Below are 23,422 nucleotides of genomic sequence, written 5' to 3' on the forward strand. Positions count from 1 at the left end.
CCTCTTCTATGCGTGCTGTCAGACACTGTGCCCACCCAGCAGCAGCTCATTATGACTTTCAAGCCTTTGCCCATTACTGCATTTTAAAAGGCTACATCAATGCTTTACTTGATATTTGCTTTTCAGTGAGAAAGAACTGCCTTTCCTCATAATTATTAGTCATTTATATTTTTATAGACTTTTGTGTGATTGTTCAGGGGATCGATCCATCCAGGGTTTTGAAATCGATGGGAAAGCACTCTATCACTGAGCCACAGCCTCATTCAGTCTTTATTTTGGTTTTTTGGTTTTTGTTTTGAGACAGGACTTCTCTGGGTAGCTTTGACTGTCTTGGAACTCACTATGTAGAGCAGGCTGGCATAATGGATGGCCTCAGCCTCCAAACTCTGGGATTAAGGCCTGTTGCCAGCATATTATGCCCAAAGTTTTGTTTGGGTCTGGGACAAAGCTTTCATTTGCACTGACATTTTTGGTGCTGTAGAAAAGAACCTGTCTGTTACAAGGTACTTGATTATTGTACATAGAGAACCTAATTGTTAGCAAAGCGTCAAAGCCTAGGTGTAGATATCTGTTCATCAGATGCAGTTAGGTGAGTCCAGTAGAGAAGCAGTTTGGGTGTCCCTCTAAAAGGCTCCTTAGATAAGATGCTAAAGAATGTAAATTCCTGACTATTTTAAGACAATTGCTTGAGAGTGGTCTTGGTTTTCTAAGACCAGAGGCTAAGTCAACTGGGTGGCCTTGAGCTATACTACCATAAAGGCGACACGGTTTGGCTCCTACCCTCTTGTCTTGGAACCTCCCCATCATGACGGTGCCTTGGTTCAGTCTGCCAAGGGTGTAAGGGAGGAACTAGAGGTTAGAGACTTCTTTTATATCAAATGGACCAAAGATAGAGCTCCCCGTCCCCCGCTTTTTTTTTTTTTTTTTTAAGCTAGGAAGATCCTTTCTAGAAGGAGCTTCAGAAGTTTCTAAGGAGCTGGCAGTGTAGTTGTAGGATCAAACTTGTAAATAGATATTTTATGTATAGTTTAGAAAACGAAGCTACCTCACTGAGCTAGTAGGTTTTTACCCCAGTTTATGCCTCCCGTCTTTATTGGTATACATATTAAATAATTTAACCAGTTACACGTGTTTTTGGAATGTGATGCTACCCTCCGGAGGTGCGTCTTGTTTTCCCACCTTGTAGAAAAACCTGTTCCCTTGATTCGGCTCTTGATTCCACTGTAGGTGTTCTCGTGAGGACTAAATTAGAAATCACGGGGATTGTTCTTAGAAATGGTGTAGCTGGGACCACACGCAATGGGGAGGAGGAGATTTTCATTGACTCGGAAAGGGGCTTTCCCCAAAGGCTGCTCTCAAAGGCTGACCTTCTCAAGGCGGTAGTGGACGTGCTCCTCCAGCACTCACCCGGCATTTACCTTGGGCTTTCAAATTTGGATAGGAACCATCTTTTTCATTCTCTGTAACCACGGGTCTCCGCCAAGGAGGAGGATATCAGGAAAGTCAGGGCAGCTGCTACGGGCAAGATATTTTAAAACCAGTTAAAAGTTTTTGCCTCCGAGGGGAACCGCAGTGGTGCCTTTCTGCACAGCTGGGTCAGTGGTGTTCGACCTAGCGATCGCCCGGTCCTCTGGGTCCTGAGATTCAGGCAAAGTGATATGAAGGGTTGGGCTATGTTTTGTTTTTGTTGTTCCTGAAAAAATGCAAAGAACAACAACAAAGATTACAACAACCTAAACCCATCCCGTCGCCTTAGCTTCCCCAGGAGCACTTCCCAGGGGTTGGGCGACCTGGGCAGTGCGCAGGCGCGAGGCGGCGGGGCGCAGAGGGCGTGGTCGCCGTGTCCATTTCGCACCGGCGCAGCCGGACCGCAGTTGGTGGAGGTGAGCTCTGGGTAGGGGCCGAGGGCCGGGAGTCGCTGGCCCTGCGCCAGTGGCCAGGGACACACGCGTGGGCGGTGGCGAGCGGCGTGGTGTGGCGGCAGCGGTCCCGGTGTCGCCGCCCGGAAGGTCCGCGCTCCGCTGTGGAGGCGCCCTAGCCAGGAGAGGGCCAAGAATGCAGATTTGTGTGTGTAACACTCTTTCTCCTTTCTCTACAGCGTTCTCCAGTTTTACAGTCAAACCGTGGGGAAAAAAAACCCGGCTTTCTCCAGAGAAAGAGTAAGCGTGCCAAAAGCACATGCTTGCTGGGAACAAAGGTAAACGGTAATATTTTCTGGTATTTATGAAGGGGAAAAATACCCGATTTTATAAGTCCTAGGACCATTCCAGATGGAACTACAAAGAATAAATGTCTTCACCCACCTCTTTCAGTAATAGGTGGCCTTTGTTCTTTCCATATTTCAAAATTCAGAAGCCTTGCTTGCCTTTCATTTCTTTGGTAATTACTATATATATTTATTAAAATTGTGCATTAAAGGAACAAAAGGGATCCAGCAGCATTTTTCCTGTGTGGTTTGTCTTAGTTGTCCAGCTATTGGGGCTCTAGATGAGGGCTTGAGTTTCCCTCTGCAGCTCTCTAGACGTTTGCATGAGGAGCTCTTTTAAAACAAAATGTCAGTATATAGGCATTCTTTGTGCTAGGGTTCAATGGGGCTATTATGCCTTTTTCATTGATTTTTTTTTTTCTTTAAAAGCTTTTGGTGAGGAAAGAACCCAGTTTTGAGCTATGCTAGCATATTCTACCCCGGAACTACGCCTCTGCCCTGCTTAAGGCTAAGCCTCGGTTTCACACAGCCTAGGATCACCTGAAAGCAATCTGAACTGAGTACTCACTCTTCATGCTGGTCTGTGGACTTGTCTTAGTTTACACAGGAGAGGAGCACACTGTGGGCAGCTCTGTCCCTAGGCTGATGAATGTGGGCTGTTATGGGCCATGGGCAGCCAGCAGTCCACATTCTTATGGTGTCTGCTGCACTTTCTGATTGTGAGTGGGCTCCATGTTGGAAGGCTTTGTTGTGGGGAAATAGGAAGCAGTTTTGTCTTGAGTTCCTGCCCTGACTTTCCTCAGTGATGGGTTGTAACCTTTGTCAGTTGATTCTGGTCAGTGTTTTACCATGTGTACAGAAAGTGACAGGTCCAGGCCCGAAAGACCCATGTCTTCAGGCTTCTTTTCTCCCTAGTAGAACTAACACCGAACTGTTCTTTTCCTCCGTGCACTCATTCTTGGGTTCTGGAAGTCGATCACACTGGGCAGGTGCTTTCCTGTGAGCTGCAACCTCAGCCCTGCTCTCACCCACCCCAGGTCATGCTTCTGTGCCCTGGTTGTATTTAATTTCAAGTAATAGTGACAATCACTTTATAAAAGATAAAGCCGATACTTGTGAAAACCATAGTTTTAAAAGAGATGTTTAGCAGTCTGCGGAGTAAACTTGCGTTTAGTAAAGGTGCTGAGTTACTCCCCACCACTTTGTTCCGGGGGTCTAAGCCGGTGTCTTCAACGTTCTGAGTGCACCTCCACCATTCGATATATCCTCAACTCTCAGCACTCAAAGGTCTCCTAGTTAGACCAGGCTGGCCTTGAACTGACATACCTGCCTGCTCTTGCATTCAGAGTGCTGGGTTTGGATTAAGGTGTCTGCCGCTTTGCCTGGGTTAGAATACTGAATTTTTGACTTGCTTTCTAGATAGTTTTGGATCCTATAACTTTGAAAACTCCAGGTCTGCGCTTGGGTGGTAGAAGGGCAAGGTGGGTTGGGCTCCACGATTTTACTTGGGAAGTGAGGAAGTCATTGGTTTTAGGCCCAGAACTTAAGTTTTATTCCTACCCCTTTGTTCTCAAGATGTATAGATGTATACTACTAGTAACTGATTTAAATGGTTTTCCATTGTACGTCAACCCCAGTGGCCATGTGTTCGAGGCTCTTCCCCGCTTTTTCTTCTATTAATTTGAGTGTATCTGGTTTTATGTGGAGGTCTTTGATCCACTTGGACTTGAGCTTTGTACAGGGGGAAAAGAATGGATCAATTTGCATTCTTCTACATGTAACACGGTCCTGCTCACTCTTTGCTAGGATGAGGAACTGCATGGAGAAGTGGGTGTGTACATGTGCACACACACATACGCCATTTTTACTTACCTTAAAGATAGGGTAGCTATGTAGACCAAGTTCAGATATCAGTCTTCCTCCCAAGTGCTGGGATTAAAGACATGTGCTACCATACACTGTTTAGAAGACACTTGACAATCTGAAAAAGATTGTCTCAGGAGGTAAAGATGCTTGCTACCACTGTTGACAGGACCTGAGTTACACTGACAGGACCAACATTGTTGAAGGAGAGAGAAGAACCAACTCCCATAAATTGCTCTCTTACCTTTGCATGTGTGCACGCGTGTGTGCATACACACACACACACACACACACACACACACACACACACACACGACTATTTAAAGATGGGCTTTTATTCCTTGACCAAGTATGGCCTCTAAGGGAATTATCTAAGGAAATGATCAGAGATTAGGAGGTTTTAATTAAAGCTTTTTTTTCTGTAAGACTTTACTTACACAGTACCATTCTAAAAAAATCAAAACTACAGATAAGTAATAAGAGTACATGCCCAAGATGGGATGTCAAGTGTCTGAAGAATAGGAACTTATATAGGAAAAGGTCATTTGTAAGAGTACACTGTCGCTGTCTTCAGACACACCAGAAGAGGGCATCGGATCCCATTACAGATGGTTGTGAGCCACCATGTGGTTGCTGGGATCTGAACTCAGGACCTCTGGAAGAGCAGTCAGTGCTCCTAACCACTGAGCCATCTCTCCAGCCATAGGAATCAAAGGCTATACAGAGGTGGTCAGGATGAAAAGGAGAGAGAGGGTACCTGAGGCAAAAAAGAATTTGGGGAAAATGGAGAAGAATATAGTAAGAGGATAAGAATTTTTAGGTAATCAAATATGATGAGAAGTGAAAAGGAAAACATAAAACTTACAATGGCATTCAAAGTCATACACTGTAAAAGCTGCTTGTGTACTCATAGTGGTTTTGTCTTAAAAGACTAGGTTTCAATATGCAGCCCAGGCTATCCTAAGACTGCTCTTCCTGCCTTAGCTTCCCAAGTGCTGGGATGCAGGCTGACACCTCCATGTCCAACTCTGTATTCAGTCTTAAGTAGAAACTAACCTTCCCCATAAACGCCTACTGGGGGAGCCAGCGAGATGGCTCAGGGTGGAAGTACTTGCTGAATTCAGTCCCTGCAGCCCTCGTGGTGGTGGGAGAACTGACTGCCAATAAGTTATGATCCCTCTGTGCATGTCTGTCTGTCTGTGTCTGTGTATGAAAAACATAGTAGATGTAAAAAACCAAAACATCTACTGGGAACAAACAGAGAAGCTACTATATTACAATTTGCATTTGGGATTTGTTAGAACACTGACCTGAGGACTTTGAGCATGCTAAGCAAGTGCATTACCACTCAGCCAGAGTCCAGGCCTCCTGCCTCCTGGGAATTTTCATCTTAAGGCATTTTGTTTGGGACTTAGGAAATTCAAAACAGTGTTTAAATAGATCACTCAGGAGAGGATCTTGGAAAAAAAACTAAGTTAAGCACTTGGCTTGTAAGAATAAAGGATGGAGTTAAATCCCCAGAACCCACCTATAAACAAAGATATGTGGTGCTGGGTAGCTGTGATCCTAGGACTGGAGAGGCAGAGACAGGTGGCTGGCCGGCCAGTCTCTGCAAGCTACTGGCCAGTGTGAGATTCTGCCTTACAAATCACCAACAGCCCCCAAACAAACAAACAATCCCAGTAAATAAACAAAAAACTAAGACAGTAAAGACTCCCTCTCAACATCAATGTGCTTTTAAAACCTTACCATTCGGCCGTGCCCATCAACCAGTGAATATTAAATAATGGCCATCATCCTGAAACTGAGTCCTACTGGGCCATGGTGGAAAAACCTGCACAGGGCAGGAACAATGAAGCAATTCCATTGTAAGAAAAAAAAAAAAAAGACTCCAAGCCATGGTAAACCTACTAATCTGAGAGCCAGCAGCCTTAATTTGGAATAATGCTTACAATGAAAGCTTAATTATCAAAAGATTCTTTGATTGTCATGTTTTTGTGTGGTAAGTACAGGTGCTCAGGGACACTGGGAGTGACAGCTCCCCCTGATCTGGTCCTCTGCAAGAGCATGTACTGTCAACTGCTGTGCAGCTCTCCTACCCTTTTCTTTTTAAGGTTTATTTATTTTATGTATATAAGTACACTGTAGCTGTCCTCAGACACACCAGAGGTTGGCATCAGATCCCATTACAGATGGTCGTGAGCCCCCATGTGGTTGCTGGGATTTGAACTCAGGACCTCTGGAAGAGCAGTCAGTGCTCTTAACCGCTGAGCCATCTCTCCAGCCCTGCTAATCTTATTTTTCAGGTAACATACTATATGCTATTTAGTATAAGTTCCCCCAACATACTAGCTATTGACTCTCCCTGGGCATTCAGATGCTTACCTGCTACCCCAGCATTCGGTAGCCCAAAGCAAGAGAATTTCTGTGACTGCTGCACTACATAGCAAGATCTTGCCTCCCTCCCACCAAGTGCAGAAAGTCAAGCTGGGTGACGGTGGCGCACACCTTTAATCCCAGCACTAGGGAAGCAGAGGCAGGTTGATCTTTGAGTTTGAGGCTACCTGGTCTACAAAGTGAGTTCCAGGACATCCAGGCTACACAGATAAAGCTGTCTCAAGAAAACAAAAAGGCCAGCATAGCTGAGTCAGCCCAACATCCCACTGCAAAGGTGGAGGAGAGCTGAGGAGAGGCACCAGTGCCGACCTTGGCCTTCTGCAGGCATGTGTATGTGGGACTGCATGTGGATAGCTCAGTGGTATACTCTGCTCGGCGTGTGCACTGCTGGATTTAATTCCCAACTCCAACCCCGGATTATTGTCTGATGGCCAGTAGAGTACAGAATATTCCATCCTATTTTGTTATTTTGGTAATATTTATGTATTCCTGAGTAAACTGAATAAAGAAATACTGATTTTGTTTCTAGGTCTTAGGGGTTAAGGTACTTTAGCAAATTTGGATTGAGTACTTACTATATGCAATATATATTATGTACAATATTAGAAATGAAATCTGAAGTCTTTAAAATATGTTAACTCATTTAAAGCAACACTGATAAAAACCATTGTATGTTACCAAAAGAATGATTTAGTAAAAACACCCCCCCCCCCTTTGTGATAAAGGTGGCATTCTTTATAGAGCGACGGCTTTCTGTCTTGGGGAGACTCGGGGACGCTGCACTGGTGATTAGGGCTGTGTACAGCTTCGAGCTGTATTCCCAGCCCTGGGTATTTGTTTGATGAAAATAACTTCAAATCATTTTGATTGGCACACCCAAGACAGATCTGGTGTCACACCACAGATTTGTAGCTGAGGGAGCATTTTGGTAGCTTTTGAGATAACTTGTTGTTTTTACTTTAACCAAATCTCAACAAATAGTGTTTTTGTCATACTGTGGTGTGTCAGATCTCACTTAATGTAAGCCTCTTTGTCTCTGCTACTTTTTTATTTTTTATTTCTGCAGTATTGGGAATTGACACACTCCAACCCTTTCTTATATTTTAAACAAGTTTTCTCTCTATGCATGACTTATAATATTGCTTTAGAGACCTCCAAATATTGACATATTTCATTTTATAATAGTCCCCAATAGCCTTCATGCATTTGATAACTTTACCACTTATCAGAGTCTTTAATGGGAAGACTAAAAGTACATTTTGCAAAAATTCAAATTTTAACATAAAACCCCAGCCTTTTCCCTTTTCATTATCAAGAAGTACGGTGTTTCTGGAAATAGCAAGTACATTTTACTCATTTTTCAAGATGTCTGTCAGCTACCTAAATCTGCAAACGGCCGGCTTCCATTGTTTTCCTCATAACAGCAGCTGTCTCAGCTTGTAGCTGAGTCGCATGAGCCTACACCCCTTTCCATCCGCACCGCTGGCCACACAAGTGCCTGTGTGTGGTTCTTGTCACACACTTAAAGACATGCATACAACAGTCGGGATTTGATGGAGTGATTTTGCAGCTTCATCAAGCTTTTATTACTTGCTTCTGAAATAGGGTCACTTGGTCCAGACTGGGTTGGAACTCTCTTGGAAGCTTTGTTGGCCTTGAGCTGATCTCTCTGTCTTTCTGAGTATTGGGACTATATGTGTTGCTGTAATCAGCCTGGCTAAGAGCACTTCTGGTTGAAAGGCTCCTCCCTGTTTTTGTGCTCTGGAAGAACATGACTGAGCAGTGGCCCAGCTCAGTGCTTCTTGTAGACCAGCAGCGCCTACCTACCCACTGGGGCTCTGACACAGTTGGTGCAGATATCAGGGTAACATCATCGTGAGAATGCTTTTGGCTTCCCAGGTCTCTGGGAGGGACACGTAGGTTTCTGCCCCTCAGAGAGAGAATTAATGCTGTAGCGTAGAGGACATAGGATGAGTTTGTTAAAAACAACCAATTCAAAAATAAAAACTCTCCCAGACAACCACAGCAAAACTCCACCTTATTTAATTAATTTCTAGGTCAAATTGGACTCCAGCTCTTATGCTTTTTCCACTGTGAATCCAAGTGATCAAGGAAACTCCTCACCACCCTCTAATTTACCCACAAGTCCTTTAATGAAGAACTTTGTCCTCGTGGGAGGACGTTAGACTAGTGGGTGGGGATACATTGTAATGAAATGAAATGAAATAGTAGAAGTTGGAATAGAGTGCATGCTTGGGTGTATATGTGTGCTTCTGTCTTTAAGTAGCATACCATTTTGTATTCGTGGGCCCGAAGTAAAGAGCTCATTCTGTTACAGACAGTGGGACTCTTTGTTTCTGACTTCTGGTAGTCAGCTCTGTTTTAAAACAATGTTGGGTCCTGTTGGCTCCATTTGCAGTTGTCCCAGTCCTAACCCCGTCTCAGCAAAGGCTGTTGTTGGGACGCTGTCACAAAGGCCTTGTGTGCGGGCGTGTCCTTGTCACAGCGAGTTAAGTATGCTTTAGTACTTTCCCAAGTGTCTCCTATATATTCTTTGGTTATTTCAGTATGAGATCATTTTATTGGGAAGATGGTGTCTTCTAATTATAAGGGAGGGGCTTACCAGAATCAATGTTTCCTTTTTCTGTGGTAGGATGTGATGGAGTTGCTTGAAGAAGATCTCACATGCCCGATTTGTTGCAGTTTGTTTGATGATCCCCGAGTGTTGCCCTGCTCACACAACTTCTGCAAAAAATGCTTAGAAGGGCTCTTAGAGGGGAATGTGCGGAATTCATTGTGGAGACCATCTCCATTCAAGTGTCCTACCTGTCGTAAGGAAACTTCAGCTACTGGAGTCAATAGTCTGCAGGTTAATTACTCCCTAAAGGGTATTGTGGAGAAATACAACAAAATCAAGATTTCTCCCAAAATGCCCGTGTGCAAAGAACACTTGGGGCAGCCTCTCAACATTTTCTGTGTGACCGACATGCAGCTGATCTGTGGGGTCTGTGCTACTCGTGGCAGTCACACCAAGCATGTCTTCTCGTCTATTGAGGATGCCTACACTCAGGAAAGGGATGCCTTCGAGTTCCTCTTTCAGAGCTTTGAGACTTGGCGCCGGGGAGATGCTCTTTCCCGCTTGGACACTTTGGAAACAAACAAGAGGAAATCCCTACAGTTGCTCACTAAAGATTCAGATAAAGTAAAGGAGTTTTTTGAGAAGTTACAGCACACATTGGATCAAAAGAAGAATGAAATCCTGTCTGACTTTGAAACTATGAAGCTGGCAGTTATGCAGACCTACGACCCGGAGATCAACAAGCTCAACAGTATTTTACAGGAGCAGCGAATGGCCTTCAACATCGCCGAGGCGTTCAAAGACGTCTCAGAACCCATTATATTTCTGCAACAGATGCAGGAGTTCAGGGAGAAAATCAAAGTAATCAAGGAAACTCCTTTGCCACCCTCTAATTTGCCCACAAGCCCTTTAATGAAGAACTTCGATACCAGTCAGTGGGAGGACATTAAACTAGTGGACGTGGATAAACTCTCTCTGCCTCAAGACACCGGCGTGCTCACCAGCAGGAGCCCCTGGCACCCCTGTCTGCTGCTCATGGCGGTAGTTCTGCTGGGTCTCCTTGTATTCTTTGGCCCCACTGTATTCCTGGAGTGGTCTCCACTTGAAGAATTGGCAACTTGGAAAGACTGCCTTTCAAGCTTCAATTCTTACCTGACTAAATCAGCTGACTTTGTAGAGCAATCTGTTTTTTACTGGGAACAGATGACAGATGGGCTTTTCGTTTTTAGTGAAAGAGTGAAAAATGTTAGTTTGGTGGCACTGAACAATGTGGCAGAATTTGTATGCAAATACAAACTATTATAAAAACTTTCAGTTATACAGTTCTGCTTCTTGATGGGATTGTTAGAGAACACAGGAATAATTCAGATTTGATAAAGATTCCAGTCTGTTTCTTTTTTAAATATTTCTTTAATAATGTCATTTATATGTGATTAAAAAGTCAGCATAAAGATTGAAGTTTAATAGTCCCAAACCTTCCCTTCCTTCTTAAAAGAGGGTTTTAAAATAAATATTGTTCCTCGAAATTGGCTGAGTTTGTGCTGTGGTAATCGTGTGTATCTGTACTCATTGGTGATCTCTTAAGTCTGGAACTTTGAGACCAGCTAGGACAAGAAATAAGAGAACAGGGTGAGAGCACAAATGAGCTAACACCACCCCTGTAACATAGAGTACATGAGTACACACACATCTTTGAGTTAGAGCACACATGAGCTAACACTGTACCCATGATGCAGGTAAGGCAGTACTGAGCCTTCAAGCATACTGGGAAAGAAAACAAAGCTGCTTTTCTGACTGAATTCTAAAAAAAGGTAAAGACTATAGGCATTAGATTCCAAGTTTGTAATTTAGGAAGCCGTATCTCTCCCTTTCCTATTTTTGACAAGACTGATCTAGTAATCCTTCCCAAGCCTCACAAGTGTTGGAATCACAGTGACCTTTGTTCTTGTTAATTTTTTTAAAGATTTATTTTATTTATACGTGTACACTGTAGCTGTCTTCAGACACACCAGAGGAGGGCATCAGATCTCATTATAGATGGTTGTGAGCCACCATGTGGTTGCTGGGAATTGAACTCAGGACCTGTGGAAGAGCAGTCAGTGCTCTTAAAACTGCTGAGCCATCTCTCCAGCCCCTTGTTAATTTTTCACAAAGGTGATACAAGCTGTGTACATGGGAAGGGCAGGAGTTGGGAAAACCACCTTTTAACTGGTACCTAATGTGGTTGTGTTGCAAAATATCACATTAACTGTATAACCAGGCCAGTTCACTTGCCTGCAGAGTTTTGGGTATGGTAAGACTATCCTGACAAGATGTATTCAGAGACCATTTGTTAGCCACTAGGTGAAGGCTGATGCTATCCTTGCTGCTCATTAAGAGAGAATGATGCTCACAGGACAGAAGTACTTTTCTCTTCTTGCTTAGAAATCGAATGAAGGGGTTGGGGATTTAGCTCAGTGGTAGAGCGCTTGCCTAGCAAGTGCAAGGCCCTGGGTTTGGTCCCCAGCTCCGAAAAAAAGAAAAGGAAAAAAAAAAAAAAAGAAATCGAATGAAAACAAAATAACCCATCCTTAAAACTGCTTTTAGTCAGCCTTATTTTTGTCATAAAATACAGGCTCTTGAAAGCCCACTGAGTGAAATGGATTTTAGATAGCCGAGTCTTTACCTCATCCTTTGATTTTGGTTGAGAAGAGGTAATATGATGAGATGAGAAAAGCATCTTCCCTACCCAACCAGCCATGGGATGGTCAGGTGAGCTGAAGGTGAGGTAAAGGCTGCTCACTCGTAACATAAGTCATGGTCCAGCTATTAAATGACTAAGGGGGTTCTAAAACCAGATAGTGTTTTCTATACATTTATCTTGACCACAAGGGCTGGGTAAGGGTCTGCAGAGACTGCTCTGCTCCTGATGACTTCGAAATACAGGTTTATGTTAGGGTTTCAGTGGAGAATGCTTTCCTCAGTGCTGGAGACAGAGCTCAAGGCCTTGCCCACAGTAGGCAAGTACTCTATCCTACCCCTGAACTGCACTCCATTTGCAAGGGGGATTTTTTTTTTTTTTTTTTTTTTTTTTTTTGGTGTTCTGGTTCCTTGTTTTGAGTGGGTTACAGGAGAACGATCTGTTTGAAGTCTTGAGCTCACTGGCATTCTGCCTTTCCCATTTTACATACCGCAAGTTCCCAAGCAACTTAACACTGGCAAACACAGCTATGATACACTGTTTGTCTTGACAATAGTTACCTTGGAATTTAGGTCTAGTTTTCTATCTCCACTTCCTCTTTCTTAACTGTGTGTGGCAGGTTGAGTTGGAGGGTTTTATAAGTCTGTGCTAATGGTCTGTAGCTGGGATGAGTGGTCAGGAACTGGTCACTTTGAATGTGGGAGGGAAGATATTCACAACGAGGCTCTCTACCCTCAAGCAGTTCCCTGCCTCTCGGTTGGCAGGCATGTTAGATGGCAGAGACCAAGAGTTCAAGACGGTTAATGGGCAGATTTTTGTGGACAGAGATGGTGCTTTATTTAGTTTCATTTTAGATTTCTTGAGAAATCACGAGCTGCTGTTACCCTCGGACTTCTCAGACCATCTTAGGCTCCAGAGAGAGGCTCTTTTCTATGAACTTGACTCTCTTGTTGATCTCTTAAACCAATATCTGCTCCAATCAGGATCTGCAAGATCTGCTGTCATGGAGGTGCATTTCCTAAACCGAAATACTCAAGCCTTCTTCAGAGTGTTCTGCTCTTGCAGCAAGACAATCGAGATGCTAACTAGGAGGATTACAATGTTTGTAGAGCAGCCCACTGCACTGGCCAGCGATAGTAATTCCCCTCAGGTGGCTTTACCTCCACAGAGACCTTCTCACCATGACCTGCTCTTCCACTGTGGCTCTGATGGTACTACTGAGAACCATGCTGGAGTCAGGTATTTAGAACGCTGAAGCATCTCTTCTATTCCAGTTCTCTGACATTTACTCTCAAAACTGAAAAATCTTTCTGCTTAAGCTAAAACTCCTCTTGGCAAAAGAAAAGGAAGTTTAGAATAATGTTCAACAGAACAAGTAGTTATTGGACACTTACAAACTAAGAAGGTGTTGAACAAGTAATAAACCAACACTGTCCAGGGAAACTAGAAACTGCCCTGTGTGGTTACAAGAGAAACTGAGTCTAGATTATATGCCAGTGCTAAGGAGTGACTTAGAATGAATCAGTGTATGCTTGGCTTCCATATTTCAGAGGTTTTCCCTTACATACTATGCATTTATTCTTTCAAGAATTTGTTTGATGCTTTCCTTCAGTGGAGAAGAATATTTTTAAAGCCAGTTTCAGACAGATAGATAAATCTCATGGCAAATTTAGTGTCTTGTTATAGCTTTGACTTTGCCTCTATTCAAAATACTGGAATAGGCTATCAGTATCTTAAGAATGGCTGCCTTCTTTTGTTTTGAGACAAGATCTCATTCTGTAGCTCTGGCTGGCCTGGCAGTCTCCTGCCTCTGCCCCCAAGTGCTGGGATTCTGGGCGAGCACCACCACGCCTGCCTCTGCTGGAATCTCAGGCTAATTTCTGCCCTGTAGTCAGGGACACACTACCTCATCCCCTGTGAAAACATCTTAGTGCTGTGTACCATTATCATCATCAACCATGAACACTGGTTTTAACTCTTAGGAGGAAAAATGCTTTGTGTGTTCTTAGAGCATTTAAAAGGACGTAACTTCCGGAAGAGAGGCATATTTTAGCCCCTACAGTAGCCATCAGGAACTGTTCAATGCTTCTTCCACAACCCTTTTCTCAGGTACCAAGCAGAGGACAGGATAACCAAGTGTATACACTTCCTTATCTCTTGGTCTTCCAACGAAGGTCCTGTTGTCCAACTTTTAAATTCTGTTCTTTATTTTTATTGAGGAGGAAGTACTTAAATAAGAGGAATAATGTAATGCTTCTGTTGTTTTAAATTTCAATCAAATGATGATGACCTTTTTTGACATCCCTTTTCAGATAGTTAGAAACCAAAGGAAAAATGCCATCCTCGATTTTAGGAAGACTCATGATAGGTGAAAAGATGTCTTGGAATTATCCGAAGAGACAAGATTAGAAACTGAAGTTGGGTCATTGCATATATACTGTACCAAGTGACTCTTGACTTTTTGTTACGTTTCAGGAACAGCACAGATTTTTTTTCCAACTCAATCTAAAAAAGGCATAGTAACATTTTATAACATAATTCTAAGACCAGAGATATTTCTTTCTTTTTTTTTGAGATGGGTCTCATAGTCCTGGCTAGCCTGACTGTCTGACCCTATCCTCCTGCATCTGCCTTCTGAGTGCTAAGATTAGCGGTCTTACCCATCTTGTGGTGGGGTTTTTGGTGGTTTTAAGTTTGGAATTTCTTCTGGTGTTTAACTTACAGAGCCAGTTCAGAACAGAGATACAGAGTCTATAAGGTGACATGAATGTGGATGGCGGTTGAGTATATAACTAGTCGGCCATTACTTGTTCGTTGTTAGATTTTGGTCTGAATCTGTCTATTCAGATGTTTTTGGATGGTGGATATGGTAGAATAAGCCTAGCTGGCATCAATATGGTCCTAGCATTCAATGTTGTTTGGTAGTTCTCTCAGGTTCTTGGCTTGTATTTTTAGATATCCATCCATGTGACAACACACTCAAGTCAACACAGTTCAAGTTAATGGCCTCAGGATTCAAGAGTCTCTTCTGTAGCCGTTTTCTGATCTCTCCTTTTTAAATTAGATGAAAAAGCATAGTTGCCCTTAAATTTCTTCTTTTTTTAAATAAGGTGTAGGGATGGCACTCAATAGAAGACGCCCTGCCTGACATGTACTAGGAGGCCCTGGTCTGACCTGCATGCAGCACTAGGAATGCAGGTTCCCATGTCTACGAAATCCTTCTCAATTTAACCTCAAAGGGAATCCGATCCACTAGTTTTAGTTCAGTGAGTTATTATAAGAAGATTCTACTTTTTAAGTACCTACTACTTGCTATTTGTACCCTAATATTTTATGATATTCTGTGGCTTTCTCACAAGTGTTTCTAGATGTATAATTTAGATCGGAACTTGGGAGATGAGATGCTTTACTACTGTTAAGATTTTGTATCAAACACAATAAACCTTTCTTGGAATGTGCTTTGTAGCTTGGTAATTTTTAGTTGTGTGTTGTTTTCTTTGCCAGTAAAGAGTTTCTGAACATGGCCTCTAGTGATCACCATTTCAGCCATGACCTCAGTTCATGACTAGGGATGTGCTTAAACACTGTTTTCCCATGAAACTGTATAGTGTCTACCTGACACTGACCTAAGCTGTATTTCACATTTTTAGAACAGTGGAAAGACCCAAAAATATCCTTGATGACAGATGTTTTTTGTGCTATATTGCCATTATTAAGGCAAACATGGGTATATGAGCTGACATTGTGGAATGCTTAGTGGGTGGATAAAGGGCTTTGCATTTTCAATCAGATTTTGACTACCACATTTCCTTTTCAATAACAGGCAGAAATTGATGAAAAGGTAGCAATAAATTAGAGTCTTGGCCTTTTGTACCTTCAAATTTTAACCTGAAAAGGCTGGTTTGACAGGAATAAATCTCAAATTACAATGGCAGTTCTAATGCCTAGAGCTGTGGAAAACTGTAAATATGCAGTGTTAGTAAACAAATCAATTTAGTCAAATTGGGTTAAAGAAAATTGACAAAGAACTGGAAATGAGTTACTCTAAGAAAAATAAGCGAGTTTAATTCTTTGACCAAGAATTAAAGTTGGAATCATGATCTCTTTTTTTCCCCCTTGTTACTGTGCGACCCATTTCAGTGCCAGCAGCCTACAGACAGGGGCCAGGCCATGGTGTTTGGCCACAGGTTGCTATAGCACAGGACACTATGAGAGGCCCAGGGGAATGGGCCTGCCACAATGGTCTCTTTTAATATGCAGTTACTGATTCAAATTTGAAAATGAAGTCTCAAAAGAAAATCTCTTTTTAAAAAGTCATGAGCCAGGCAAGGCATGATGACGTGAGTCTTTAATCCTAGCACCTGGGAAGCAGAGGCAGGCAAATCTCTGACCTTGAAGCCAGCATGGTCTGCAAAATGAATTCCAGCCTAGCCAGGGATAAAAAGTAAGACTCTGCCTAAAAAAACAAACAAACAAACAAAAAAAAACCCCAAAAAACCAAGTTGTTGCCAAGCCTGGGGTGCACAGCTATAATACTAGCATTTTGTTTAAGGCAGAACAATCATGAGTTTGAGGCAATCGTGGGCTACACAGTGTCTCAAAAAAAAATAAACAAAAAACAAAACAAAACAAAACAAAAACAATAAAAACAAAAGGCTATGATGGCTTGTGTGAGGCTGTGAATACGTTTCTATGTGTACTTTGTTATTAAAGGAATGCTTTCTGATTGACTACTACTTTGTGTGCCTCAGGTACATTTCCATAAAGCCTGATAATCGGAAACTGGCCAATGGAACAAATGTCTTGGGCCTCCTGATCGACACTTTATTAAAGGAAGGCTTTCGTCTGGTCAGCACTAGAGCACCGGCCTCTGGAGACAAAAGTGAATATTATGTCTTTGAAAGGATAAAGAGCCCTCAAGTCCTTGGGATCAATATAACACCCAGATCAGAAACTTCCACCATGCCAGTGTCGTCTCGGAAGTGACACTGCTCTTCTTTGGGAATTCCATATCAGGACATGTCTGTCAGATTTGTACTCAGTCGAACTTCAGGTTTCCCTAGCAGTGCTTAAAGCCACACTGCCTGTTCTCTCAAAACAGCACTGTACTTTGTGCTTTGGCATTTGCTCTTTTCCCCATGAACTCTCAAAGCTTTTAGAAATAGGCTCTGGACTTGAACTGTATCTAATCCTAGTTTAGTCATTTATTAGCTATGTGACTTAATTGAGACATTTAACATTTCTGTGTTTTAACTTTTATCTATTAACTAGGGACAAAAACTATCTCCCCTTGTAGGGTTATGAGGGTGGTGGTTAAAGGAGACAAAGTCCTCATTATGTTGTCTGGCATGCGGTAGGCATTCAGTAACTGTTATTAATGATAATGATCATGACATTCAGTAACTGTTATTAATGATAATGATCATGGGTCACTTGCTTTCAAACCCATCTCTTCTCCAGGCCTTGTTTTCTCCCTTGCCTTTTGTTTCTCCGCAGTGTCCGTGCTTTAGGGTTTTATTGCTGTAAGGAGACACCATGACCATGGCAACTCTAATAAAGGCAAACACTTACTTGGGGCTGGCAGTTTCAGAGGTCTAGTTCATTTTCATCACAGTGGTAAACATGGCAGTATCCAGACAGACAAGGTGCTGGAAGGGCCAAGAATTCTACATCCTGATCCCTAGGCAACAGAAGGGAACTATGTGTCACACTGAGCATAGCTTGAGCATAGAAGATCTCAAGTCTGCCTCCCCAGTGACACACTTCCTCCAACAAGGCCATACCTCCTAATAGTGCCTACTCTATATGGGCCAAGCATTCAAACATGAGTCTATTGGAGGCTACAACTATTCAAACCACCACAGTGATTCACCCTTCATGCATACAAAGCAAGCCCTCTATGACTATGATTGTACCCCTCAGCAGATGATTCTTCTGTATAGACATATATCACCATAAAACCAGGTTTTCTTCACTAATGTAAGTTCTATGAAAAGTTTATAATGCTCCTTATACATACAGTATTGTGCTAAACTTATAAATCATACAGTATATACATTCAGTGAAAAGCTTTGGAACAATATTTAAAATACATAGAACTTTGTGTTTTATTTGTATAAAACACTAGGATAAGCACCTGAGAGAAAGTATTTCATCAAGAGGCTCCTAGTGTTTGCTTATAGTTGAGTGAAAAGCTGTTGTGTATATGCACTTCAAAGTGTGCAAGCCATTCAAGAACATATTTTAAATATTTTTCTTAGGTAGGGTTACTATGATGAGACAACATGACCAAAGGTAAATTGTGGAGGAAAGTTTATTTGGCTTACACTTTTGTGGGGGTCCCTACAAACATGAGACTAGCCATCCATGTGAGGCAAGGAGATCCAGTTCAACATGATTCAGCGAGTCTGTGTTGGTCCAAACTTGAATCTGACACCAGGCAGTTTATTTCGGTCATCTCTAAGTACAACATTGGAAAAAAGTTTCCTGGTGAATGTGGGCCTCAGCTTTTAGTCCACTGTGCAAATTGAATAGATTGCAATCATTAGTCATTATGTTTGCTCCCTTGACAGCAGCACTTGGTTACCTGACTTAGAACAATTTCTAAGTTAAAGAATAAAAGTTCTAAGTTTAAGACAGAAGTTTAACTGTACCAACAAAGCTATGGTGAACCTTCAGGTCCAGAAAGAAAACCCCAGGGGGTATGTGCTTCAGCATAGATGATCTCGGAGGTAGCATCATGATGGATGCTTCTGGTCACAAAGTTCCCTGAGATGGGGCTCACATTAAATACAATGAAGGGACTTGAGACAACGGGAGACCTCTGAACAAAAAAAAAAAAAAAAAAGACCTATTTGATGTCGTATTCCAACACATTGTGGTGTTACCTGATCATTTAACTAGAATGTCACCCATTCTGTCTGATTGGCATCCTGACTTGTAGATGTAGTACCTTTCAATACACAGCTTTCATATTCATGTCATCAGCTTTGCTATTGAAACATGGTGGTGCAAATCTGCTGAAGCAGAGGGAGTAGGAGGGGAGAAAGAAGGAAAGGCTAAACCAAGGCAAAATAAGCATTGAACAGGGGGAAGCCATAGCCCAGGGGTGGTAGCACACACCCTTAATCCAGCACAGAGAAGGCAGAGCTCTGTGAGTTCAAGGCCACTCTAGTTTATAGCATGAGTTCCAGGACAACCAAAACCACACGGAGAAATCCTGCCTTGAAAAAAAATGGGTGGGGTGGGGGGAGAAGAGAAACCATACCTTAAAAACTGCTTGTGTGGGGGCTGGAGAGATGGCTCAGAGGTTAAGAGCACTGTCTACTCTTCCAGAGGTCCTGAGTTCAATTCCCAGCAACCACATGGTGGCTCACAGCCATCTATAATCAGGTCTGGTGCCCTCTTCTGGCCTGCAGGCATACATGCAGGCAGAAAGCTGTATGATGTATACATAATAAATGTTCTTAAAAAAAAAAAAAAAAAAAAAAACTGCTTGTGTATGCCCAAGATTGTGGCCAGTCTTGTGGCATAGTAATAAGGCCTGTTTCATACTGACAGAAGTCTTACTGTACAACCCTAACTATGAAAAGCTTGGTAAAAATGTTTCTAAGAGTAGTTTACAAATTTGTGAAATCGGGTTGGGGATTTAGCTCAGTGGTAGAGTGCTTGCCTAGCAAGCGCAAGGCCCTGGGTTCGGTCCCCAGCTCCGAAAAAAAGAAAAAAACAAAACAAAAACAAAAAAAACAAATTTGTGAAATCTAGGTTGTGGGAAAGAAAAAAAAAAAAACCAACCTTTGTAGAGGACCTCAAAAAGTTACTTACAAGAAGTAGAATACTTTTAGTAATATGTAGGTCAGTGACTACAGCATTGGTCCAAGAGCAAGAGATAGTCTGGGATGTTAGCATCCATCCTCTCATTTCTGTGGAACTGGCAGCTTCCTTAAAAAACAAAACAAAACAAAACAAACTTGCTATCCTTTTGTAGACAAGGCTGGCCTCAAACTCAGAAATCCACCTGCCTGTGAGTATTAGAATTAAAGGTGTGTACAACCGCTGCCAGGCTGAAATTTATTTTAGTGTATTATTTTAGAGAAGGATGCGTTAGGTGTACTTTTCTTACACTTAACAGGAAAATGTTATTTTGGTAAATTTTTGCAATGTGTGTGATTTAACTTGTTGGATATAACTGACATACATATGGTGCTGTTTAATTCTTTGTGGTGTTTGTTGATAAGACTATTAAAATTGTTAAGTAAAAGACAATATTCTATCTCAGTTTAGCAACGACTAGAGCATGAAAGGTTTAAGATGCTATTAACATGTTCTTAGTCACTCACATTTGCTGATCACAATTTTGAGTTTATAAATAGAATTTTCTTTTTAATGCCATTATGAATTGTACTGGTAAATGTAGAGGGACAGGGTTTTTTGTCCTGTACAGTAAGTTTCTTCAATGCTAAGAGTATTACTTAGCACAAAGTAGATATCAATAAATATTTATTGAACAAATGACTGCTATATATTGTATATTTCCATGGATATATTTATTTATTTATTTATTTATTTATTTATTTATTTATTTATTTATTTTAAGCTCCTGTAACTCTGTAGACCAGGCTGGCCTGAAATTCAAGAGATTTGCCTGCCTCTGCCTCCCAATTGCTAGAATTAAAAATATGTGCAATCATTGCCCTGTAAATTGACCATAATTTAGAAATATGTATTCCTCACTAGGGAGAGTGTATTTTCAGAATGAGCAGAGTCCATTCATTATTTTAGCCTTATCCCATCTGGAAACATTTGTCATCTCAGTGAGCTCCTTTGTTTCACTGTATTGAGTGGGCCAGTAACTGGGATACTGGCATGAGTCTTTCAGAAAGGGAGGCAGACATTTTCATATACTCACCAATTAAATCTTCATTAAATTCACTTATTATTTATTTATTTTTAAAAGATTTATTTATTTTTTTACTTATATGAGTACACTGTAGCTGTCTTCAGACACACCAGAATAGGGCACCAGACCCCATTACAGATGGTTGTGAGCCACCATGTGGTCGCTGGGAATTGAACTCAGGACCTCTGGAAGAGCAGTCAGTGCTCTTAACCACTGAGCCATCTCTCCAGTCCCCACTTATTTTTTAAATACTTATTTTTATTTATGTGCATGTAGTGCCCAAGGAGTCAAGATGGTATTGAATTCCCTGGAATTGACGTCACAGGTAGTTAGTTGTGAGACATCTAATGTGGTACACTGGGAACAAAACTTGTGTCCACTGGAAAAGTAGGAAGTGCTTTTAGCCAGTGAATCATCTCTCAAACCCCAAATTATATTGTTATAGGAAAGTGACAAAAAAATCCAAACCAAACCAAACCAAACCAAACCAAAAATCACCAAACCAAAGCAAACCAAAAAACCCCTATCTTGTTCAGTGTCTCAGTTAGGGTTTCTATTGCTGCAAGGAAACACAATAACGAAAACCAAGTTGGGAAGAAAGGGTTTACTTAGTGTATATTTCCACATTGCTGTTTATCACTAAAGGAAGTCAGGACAGAAACTCACACGGCAGGAACTTAGACGCAGAGGCCATGGAGGAGTGCTGCTGACTGGCTTGCTCCTTGTGGCTTATTCAGCCTGCTTTCTTATAATTCTATATTCAGAACCTAAGACCACCAACCCAGTGATGGCCCATCCACAATGGGCTGAGCCCTCCCCACCTGATCACTAACTGAGAAAATGCCTTACAGCTGGATCTCATGGAGGCATTGTGAAACTGTACAGTACAATTTTGATTAGTTTGTTTAAAGGAGTGTAATTCTTCAAGTTGAACCTTTAGCGCCAAATTAGAAACTCAAATTCTTCTTTTTTGGGGGTGGGGAGTCAGGATATATATCTGAGGTCTCAAACTTGATACATGATTGTGACCATGACCATGAAATGTGTCCAGATTGTGCTCCTCAAGTGCTGTGCACAATTAGGCCTGGCTTATGAGATGCTGAGCTCAAATCTCCAGCTCCCTGAATGGTAGTCACACCCTTAGCAACTGAACTACATTCCCAGCCTGTACTCTTCAGTTCCAGCACTCAGGACAAGGACCGGGGGACATCTGGGCTACAGGCCAGCAGGGATACATGAGACCCTGTACAGGATTTAAGTCAGTACAATTCTTAAAATTTCTACACATGCATTATACTATATAAGAATTTATCCTAAGAAATTAATAGTACTTTAAGATGACACTGAAATACTAGTTTCTATTAATGCATTTAGACATTTGAAAGTTAATACTGGGGGTTGGGGATTTAGCTCAGTGGTAGAGCGCTTGCCTAGCAAGCGCAAGGCCCTGGGTTCGGTCCCCACCTCCGAAAAATAGAAAAGAAAAAAAAAAAGTTAATACTGAATGTAAACCTCAGTTAAGTGCTGCATAATTCCCTACTAACCAAACTAAATATTTTGTCTGATAAAAATTTTAAGAGGTTTTATTTTCCTGTTTGGTGAGTGTTAGATTTTATTTATTTATGGAGACAGAATCCTGCTATGCTTTCAGTTCAAGTACTAAACTTCAGGTGTGCACTATCAATACTTATTATGTTTTATCTTTCATAGATATTCTCCAAGGTACAGTGGAGATAATTTTTTTGTTTTAAGGAAAAAAAATAATGGCCAAGTTAAACATAAAATTGCAGAACTGCATGGTAATATTACATTTTCCATGTAGCTCCAAGTTGCCCCTTTTGCTTGTATCATGTTATTATATTAAATATAAATAAAATGTTTTTTGGAAGTTGATCCTTGTTTAAGACTAAAAGTTTCAGGCCATGACAGAATCCAAATTCTCAAATCTGGTTAAGCTTCAGATAACCAGCAGCACAGCCAATTTTCAAGACCACCCTGAACTCTAGGACAGAAAAGTTTAAACTTGTTTACATTGTTATTTCCTTGGAAAAGTTACCAAGCCACCCAAGTATTTCCTTAGCAACCCCCCACCCCCACCCCTGGCTATGTTTTTAGTTTGGGAATAAACCCCAGGGTCTTGCACATATTACACAAGTACTCTAAGTTACCTCTTCAAGCCACAAATGACTTACACTGCATCATGCCCGTTCCTCTATTTTCATGTCCTTCTTTACTAGGAGGAAATCTTAAACTTCTCATACATGTTCACCTATTATGCTAGGGAAATACGTCCTCATGACATTAAAACTAGCACATGTCTTTGAACAAAGTAACTTGTTAGATCAGTGAATAATTGTGTATGCATTGCTGAACGAGAATGGAAGCTACATTGTAGCTGACGCCTTTAAAATGAGGTTAAAAAAAGTAACTTGCAGATTCTTATGTGTAGAATCATCTAAACAATCTAGTGGATATTTGTTGTTTCACTTTGCATATTATTCTGTGGGTTCTTTAAAAACCTCATCTTACTATTTCTGTAGTTATGTTTTCAATTATGAGAAAATAAATTTAAAAACAGATAAAAAGTAAAAAACCTATAAATGTTTGATTTGCCTTTTGAAGTTACTGTTAAAGATTTTGAGTATTAGGCATTGATATCTACTATATCAAGTATAAGATATACTATAGCATATAACCTGTGAATCTAAAAAAACTGTTAAAATTACTATCAGCACTATATATTATATACATAAAAATAAAGCAGAATACCTTAATAGGATATTTCAATAATCCTTAATA

General features: G+C 41.4%; 2 protein-coding genes and 1 non-coding gene across 6 annotated transcripts; 2 read left to right on the forward strand and 1 right to left on the reverse strand.

Moving 5' to 3' along the window:
- Window positions 1-1,822: 1,822 nt before the first annotated feature.
- On the forward strand, window positions 1,823-10,570 carry Trim13 (tripartite motif-containing 13). 4 transcript variants are annotated; one of them, XM_087586319.1, is made up of 3 exons: window positions 1,823-2,009; window positions 2,099-2,204; window positions 9,120-10,570. In XM_087586319.1, exon 3 carries the CDS (start codon window positions 9,126-9,128, stop codon window positions 10,347-10,349), a length of 1,224 nt encoding a protein of 407 aa, XP_087442445.1. In that variant the 5' UTR covers window positions 1,823-2,009; window positions 2,099-2,204; window positions 9,120-9,125; the 3' UTR covers window positions 10,350-10,570. The 4 variants fall into 4 exon arrangements, with proteins under 4 accessions (XP_087442445.1, XP_087442443.1, XP_087442444.1 ...); XM_087586317.1 differs by having other exon boundaries at window positions 2,099-2,197; XM_087586318.1 differs by having other exon boundaries at window positions 1,823-1,883.
- Window positions 10,571-12,355: 1,785 nt separating this feature from the next.
- On the forward strand, window positions 12,356-17,301 carry Kcnrg (potassium channel regulator). The gene is given in 2 exon segments (NM_001191687.2): window positions 12,356-12,963; window positions 16,476-17,301. Coding segments are annotated over 2 exon segments (807 nt in total). The 5' UTR covers window positions 12,356-12,391; the 3' UTR covers window positions 16,711-17,301.
- LOC120097224 (small nucleolar RNA SNORA42/SNORA80 family) lies at window positions 15,845-15,982 on the reverse strand. The gene has a single exon (XR_015639179.1). It is a non-coding gene; the product is annotated as a small nucleolar RNA SNORA42/SNORA80 family (small nucleolar RNA).
- Window positions 17,302-23,422: the final 6,121 nt, after the last annotated feature.

Source organism: Rattus norvegicus, chromosome 15, assembly GCF_021556685.1.
Source record: "Rattus norvegicus strain SHRSP/BbbUtx chromosome 15, alternate assembly SHRSP_T2T, whole genome shotgun sequence".
In the NCBI taxonomy this organism is placed as follows: domain Eukaryota; kingdom Metazoa; phylum Chordata; class Mammalia; order Rodentia; family Muridae; genus Rattus; species Rattus norvegicus.